Source organism: Dermacentor andersoni, chromosome 7 (genome assembly GCF_023375885.2).
Source record: "Dermacentor andersoni chromosome 7, qqDerAnde1_hic_scaffold, whole genome shotgun sequence".
Lineage (NCBI taxonomy): Eukaryota > Metazoa > Arthropoda > Arachnida > Ixodida > Ixodidae > Dermacentor > Dermacentor andersoni.
The window spans coordinates 75,012,171-75,019,515 of NC_092820.1; the positions used below are offsets into that span (position 1 = coordinate 75,012,171).

General features: G+C 46.2%; 1 protein-coding gene across 1 annotated transcript; it reads right to left on the reverse strand.

Annotated features, from left to right (window-relative positions):
• Positions 1-1,409: 1,409 nt before the first annotated feature.
• Positions 1,410-3,908, reverse strand: LOC126534289 (uncharacterized). The gene has a single exon (XM_050181561.3). It carries the CDS (start codon positions 3,619-3,621, stop codon positions 2,440-2,442), a length of 1,182 nt encoding a protein of 393 aa, XP_050037518.1. The 5' UTR covers positions 3,622-3,908; the 3' UTR covers positions 1,410-2,439.
• Between the last annotated feature and the right edge of the window lie 3,437 nt (positions 3,909-7,345).

Sequence of the window (7,345 nt, forward strand, 5' to 3'; positions counted from 1 at the left end):
GATGGCAGAGGCATATTCCAGCTTAGAGCGTACGAGTGACTTGTATGCAAGCAATCTTAGGTTTGGTGGCGCTAGACGTAGATGACGTTTTAGGAAACCAAGGCTTCTGTTAGCAGATGATATCACTCTAGTGACATGCGCGTTCCAGGTTAGATCGTTAGACAACGTTACGCCTAGGTATTTGTAAGACTGTGTTAATGCTATCGTGACGTGCGAAATTGTATAAGGGAACAGGAGAGGATTACGTTTTCGATGAAATGACATGAGTTTGCATTTATCGGGGTTTAGTTCCATGAGCCATTGGTTACACCAGTCCTGGATGCAAGTTAAATCTCTTTGAAGAGTTAGTTGATCAGAGGGGTTACTGATTGTGCGATAGATAACACAGTCATCGGCAAAGATGCGAATGTTACAGGAGACCTGTGTTGGTAGGTCGTTAATATATATTAAAAATAGAAGGGGACCAAGAACTGATCCTTGCGGGACGCCTGATGTTACTGCAAGAGACCTAGAGGTTTGATTATTAACGTGAACAAATTGGGTACGGTTTGCCAGAAATTCTTTTATCCACTGCAGTATGTTATGATGCAAATTTAACCAAGAAAGTTTTAGTAGCAAGCGCTCGTGGGGAACCTTGTCGAAGGCTTTCGCGAAATCTAGGAAGATTGAGTCAGTTTGAAGGTTAGAATCAAGGGCCATGTGCAGGTCATGGACAAAAATAGCTAATTGCGTTTCACAAGATAGGTTTTTACGGAAGCCGTGTTGAGAAGGATGAAAGAAATTAATAGAGTCGAGAAAGTCCATTATGCAAGAATAGATTACATGTTCCATGATTTTGCATGGCACACTTGTTAAAGAGATGGGGCGATAATTAAGGGGCGATTCTTTGTTACCTGATTTGAAGACCGGAACGACCTTCCCCACCTTCCAATCGCTGGGTATGCTACCTGTGGAGAGTGATTGTGTGAACAGTAATGATAAGTACTCTGAAGAAGCATGACGTATGTTTTTTAAGAGTTTGCTGGTGATTTCGTCAGTACCTGCAGAAGATGACATCTTAATATTTTCAATGATACCGGCGATGCCGTGTGCAGCGAATGTGACTGGTGGCATGAGCGATCTTGGTTGGGAAGTTGGGACAAATGTTGGCATATCAGTTTCGTTTGTGAACACAGATGAAAATGCAGTGTTAAATATATTTGCACACTCAACGTCGCTCACTTCCTCGCCATCCGTGTCGGTAAGTGTGATGATAGGCGCATAATCAGGGTTTAGAACTTGCCAGAACTTTCTGGGATTATTGCTTAGGATCTTCGGCAGGTCAGTATGAAAAAATGCATGTTTGGCATTAGAAATGGACCGCAAATACGTTGACTCAACCTCGTAGTATTTATTCCATGCGCATTCGCTTGGGTTTAGTTTTGCTGCACGGAAAAGTCGTTTTTTCTTGTTCTCGAGCATTTTTAAGGACTTTGTGAACCATGGTTTATTATGATTGGCACGAAATGTAATGGTGGGAATGAATTTGGATGTTAGTTCTGCAAGCTTGGTTTTAAAAGTAAGCCAGTTGTCCTCAATTGATCGGTCATGAAAATCTCTTTCGAATTCTGGAAAAAAAGCAAGCAATTGGTTGTTCATTTCATTGTAATTGCCTTTGTCATAAAGGCGAATTGTTTTGTGGAACGTTTGGCGCGATTCCGCGATGAAGGTGAAAGTAGCATGTATAATTTTGTGGTCGCTAACTTCGCGGAGATAAGTAAGATTCGCTAAACTTTCAGGGTGATTAGTTAGTATAAGGTCCAAGATGTTTGACGAATCACGTACGACGCGTGTAGGTTCTTTTACTAATTGGGTGAGATTAAAATTTAGACAGACGTCAAGGAAGTTAGTTATTTCTTCATTGCTTGTTGGTGTGAAGTTCTGCCAGTCAATAGACGGGAAGTTAAAATCGCCAAAAAGAAGAATGCGCGCGTTGGGATGTGTAGTAGTAAGTTGATTTAGGCTATCATTTAGGTAATAAGAAAATTGTGGATAGCTGTAGGGGGGTCTGTAGCAGACACCTAGTATGACGGTTTGAGGTGCGGAACGGCAGATTACCCATAGTATTTCAAGTTCTGATTGGATATTAATAACAGAACAAGGCAATTGTTGGTTAGTGGCAATGAGAACACCTCCTCCTCTGGAGCCCTTGCGGTCCTTGCGGAAAACTTTAAAATTAGGTAGATTGGCAAGAACTTCCGTATCAGTGACGTCATCTGTTAGCCACGTTTCAGTTAGTACAAGTATGTTGCTGGAAGATGATGAAACAAGATTACAGATGTGTTCACGTTTGGGGAGGAAACTGCGTATGTTTGTGAAAATAATAGAAAAAGAAAGATTTGGAAGTTTACCACGAGGGCTGCTACCAGGAAGTTTAGTTACACGACGATGAACCGTATGCTATGAGATTTCTTTTACTGTCTGCGATGATTCGTCGAATGCGTACTGTTTCGGACCGATGAATAATGTTTTGTAGCGCAAGGAAAATTTTGTGTTTTTAGTTTTGGCAAATCTAACTAGATGCTTTCGCGCATCTCGGACAGGGCGTGAAAAATCCTCCCCGACGCTGTAATCAGTCCCTTTTAACTTACGGCCATTTGAAAGAATTAGCTGTTTGGTTTTAAAAAATGTCAGTTTGACTATAATTGGGCGAGAGCGCCCAGAAGAATGGCGCCCAAGACGGTGAGCCCGTTCAATTTCTTTTGGGTCAATGGTTAGACCTAAGTGATCACGGCAGAGGCGCAGGACAGTTTCTTCAGATTGGGCGTAGTTTTCCGATGCATTGTTATCTGTGATATTATAGAAAATTAAATTGTTTCGTCGCGAGCGATTTTCGGCGTCATCCAGGCGGGCTTCTATTCCTTTGATATCTTTGGCTGTTTGGGTGGTGTTAGTGCAGATCGCATCCATGTCGGTGCGTAGTGTTACCAGGTCTTGATAGCGAGTTTCTAGGTTGGATAATCTGTTACTGAGGTCAGATATAGCCTGTTCAGTAGTTGTTAGTTGGTTTCTAAGGCCTTGAACCTCGGCGAGTAGTTGTGACTGACCAGTAGACAGCTTCTTTAGTTCTGCGAGTACAGTGTCGGGACCTGGGTTTGACTCGATATCACCAGCCAACAGCAACAAGGTACGTACTACATCATAACATTCAACAACAATCGAAAGGCAGCACTGTGGGCTCGGTAGCTGCAGGAGACAGTAGTTACTTGATTTTTTTGTGAAAAGACAATACTGATTACTGACCTGCGCAGCGAAGGCGAACGGCTTAGATGAGTGCATCGTGGCACAGCGACCGAGCCCACAGAGTGCCGCGCGTTGGTGATGGTCTTTTATAGATGGCTCCTCGGTTGTTGTCGATGACGGTGCGTGAATCCAGGGGCAGTTGAGGCACGGCAGCGGTGGCGCTGCCGGGCTATCTGTAGTAGCAGACAGCAGACAAGGGCTGGCGGGCCACTCGCAGCGAAGTGGTTCGCTGAGGGCCGTGGCATCAGAAGCGGCGGGAACCAGGGCCAGGATGAGTATCCGGATGATTAGACGGGCAGACACCTGCGCAGCGAAGGCGAACGGCTTAGATGAGTGCATCGTGGCACAGCGACCGAGCCCACAGAGTGCCGCGCGTTGGTGATGGTCTTTTATAGATGGCTCCTCGGTTGTTGTCGATGACGGTGCGTGAATCCAGGGGCAGTTGAGGCACGGCAGCGGTGGCGCTGCCGGGCTATCTGTAGTAGCAGACAGCAGACAAGGGCTGGCGGGCCACTCGCAGCGAAGTGGTTCGCTGAGGGCCGTGGCATCAGAAGCGGCGGGAACCAGGGCCAGGATGAGTATCCGGATGATTAGACGGGCAGACACCTGCGCAGCGAAGGCGAACGGCTTAGATGAGTGCATGTCCGCCTCAACATATCTCAGCAGGCCTATCGTAACTTTGACGATCACTCTCTGGTGGTTTCTGCCCAATGTCTTTGTCTAGTTCATCCAGTTCTGTTGTACAGTTTCCTGGCATGAAAATTACAATATTTAAAAAGAACTGCGATGGCAGCGCCTAGAGAAGAAGATGTAAGTATGAGGGACGCTCCGAAAGTAAGTTTCGTCATTTTTTTAAAGCGGAAATGGTACACCAGGTGAAATAAACAATCGCCATAAATGTCCACGCCCGTTGATGGTTGAACGACGAAAGGAGCGTCAGCGGAGGAAGAATGACGCATGCGCAGAGCGCCGAAGAAGAGAGAGTAGCAGCAGACCGGCGTGGCCGAGGTTATTCGAGTGTAAACCACGATGGCAGGCAGACGCGTGCTGACAACGTGGTCACCAGTGAAAGTTCGTACTGTTATCCGGTGTGAATGAGCCCATAAGACTAGTGTGACCGTCATACACGAACGCCTACACATCGTGTATGGTGAAGAGTTCATGTCCCAGGCCAGGCCACCGAGTTTTTCCAGAGTGGTTTCTTCAAACTAATTGCCCACTACAAAAAAAAAAAAAGAAAAGAACGTCTCAATCTCAGTGGCCACTATGTGGAAAAATAGTTCGAGGTGTAGTTTATGCTGACATGCTGTATTTCTTGCCAATAAATTTTCTGTGTGAAAATAAATGACGAGCCTTACATTCGGAAGGTCCCTCGTAGTTTGGGAAGATGTCACGGTCTTTCCACGAGTGCACGCTTGAAGAGCGTGGAAATTACACAGTACCTGCGAAAAATAAAGGAAAAAGAAAACAAAAGAAAACGAAGAAATCAACGACATGGTCAACTAAAGATCGTGCTTTAATTGTGAACGAACCTTACAAGCCAGCTAATGCACCGGCATCACCACAAATCAAGATTGGGTGCATGCCAGCAATGGCTTCGGATAATTTCGCAGGTGTGGTCATTGAGTACCCCGGGGTCCCCAATAAGGCACGAGAAACGCGGCAGTGTAATGGACAAGCTATAGCTCAGTTTCACGATAACCTTCGATGCCTTCTGTTTGTTGTTGTCCTACAGGTTCTTTTTGTAACGCGTTCGGAACTTGAGAGTACTTGAAATAAATATTAGTCAAGCCGCCGTGTTTCCTTCTATTGTCCCCACATGCTTCTCTGTTACTTCTGAGCTCAGGTTTGCTTGTTGTCCGCATCACTTTCAAGAATTAAAAAAACCCTTTCCTTCACCAAGAAGCTCTTCGTGCGACTGAATGGCAGCTGTCCAAATAATAGAGGGTCAGATGATGACGAAATCATCGGACAGTAAGGAACAGTTCTTACAAACGGAAAAGTTATTCAAGCTCGGCCACAGATGTGCTCCCCCGAAGCCCAGTTCTTTTCTTCACTCGGGCATATTAAATGTTATCGACAGCAAAGGCTGTTTGCTCGGTGTGGCTACGGTGCTCTTGGAAGAGCTGCCACGTTAAGGTCGCATCAATATTTCGGCGGTGACACGGCGCTTTCTTCTCACGCGCTCTAAGATTACATTGTGGCGTGTCGAAATAAACGCAAGTAGTTGGTGTCGCAACAACGACGGTGTCTATTAGCAGCCCCACAGAAAACGGCTAAAATCTGCAATCGCAAATTCAAGAACATCCGTTGACGTTATATATGAAGAGCTGTGGGCAGTCCGACGTCGTGCCTAGAGGAAATACAGGCGAACTAAATTGATATCAGACTTGACGACGTCACGCCGTGTGCAAAAGAAAATTCAAAGATACTCAGACAAGCTCGACAGACAACGTTGGAGGTCCTTTTGCACCAGCCTGGACCCAAGAAACCCGTTGTCCACAATATGGCATGTTGTACGAGCACTGCCATCTTATCCACAACAGCTACGTCCCTTCCAAACTTTGGCTATCATCCAGACGCGCAGTGAGAAGGAAATCGCGAAAGATTTCTGCATACACCTCTCCGGATCTACAACATCGGTAGCTTCAGTGCTCACGTGTGCTTCTCCAACAATGGACGATCGTCTCGACCTCCCGTTCACGCTGCAAGAGCTACGTGTAGTGATTTCCTCTTCAAGACACTCAAGTGCGCCTGGTCCTGATGGCATTACCTATTCTGCCTTGCGCCATCTAGGCCCTCGAGCGACTGAAGAGCTTCTGGCTTTATACAATCTCTCTTGGTCCTCGGGAACTGTGCCTGCACACTGGAAGACAAGCAAAATCATGGCATTATTGAAACCAGGCAAGACACCGAATGCTATGCTTTCCTACAGACCTGTGGCGCTTGCCAGTTGCATAGGTAAAACCATAGAATGCATGGTTTTGACGTGCCTGGAGTGGTTTTTTGAGAAGCGTAATAGACATCAAGACGCAATGACAGGTTTCCGAAAGGGTAGGTCGTCAATCGACAGCGTCATTGACCTAGTAACAACTGTTGAACATCAGAAACGTCGCCGTCGATTAACGGCTGCTGTCTTTCTAGATATAAGTGTGCTTTTGACAACGTTCTACATGATGCAATTTTAAATGCCCTAGAGGAATGTGGCATCGATGGACGTATGCATCAGTGGATAGCCAGCTATCTTCAAGGGAGAATGATATTCATGACAACTGCAGATGGTGAAACAAAGAACCACCCCGTCTATCGTGGAGTGCCTGAAGGAGGTGTATTGAGCACAACCTTATTTAATGTCGTTCTCATTGGACTGGTGAAAGAACACGCAGTCTGGGTCTCTGTGTACGCAGACTACATATGTATATGGACCACGAGCTTAACGCGCTTGCAAGTGCAAACGAACCTGCAGCGCGCGGTGTCAATAACGTCGACATACCTTAACAGTCGCAGACTGCAGCTCTCACCGGAAGAAAGTGTAACCATGGCATTTACACGGAAGTCAATGGCCTGCTACCCCGTTATGATTGATGGGAAAGTAACCCACTACAAGTTTCTCGGAGTCATCATCGACCGTGACTTATCTTGGTCGAAGCCCCTCTCTGGATTAAGAAAAAAGCTGGACAGCTAGCTTTACTCATATCATTCGACATATGTCTGGAAAATCATGGGGGCCATCCAAATCATCTCTTCTGCAGCTTTACCAGGCACTTTTTGTTGGCTATTTCCGCTACAGTGCGCCTGTACTTTCTCGGTTTAGTAGAACTGCTGTACGCACACTTGAAAGTGCTCAGGCTCGCGCACTGAGAATTTGCCTATAGGACTACCACGATGTGCGTCTACTTGGGGCACTATTGCAGAGGCACGTGCGCGCCCAGCTCGAGTTTATCTGCAACATGAGCCATTGCGAGTGCATCTAAGGCTACTGAATAGACACAGGAATCATCCACTCACGAACGTGACAAGCATACGGCCTGTGGCCGCCTGCTCAGAAGCCGTGTTGTCGCAG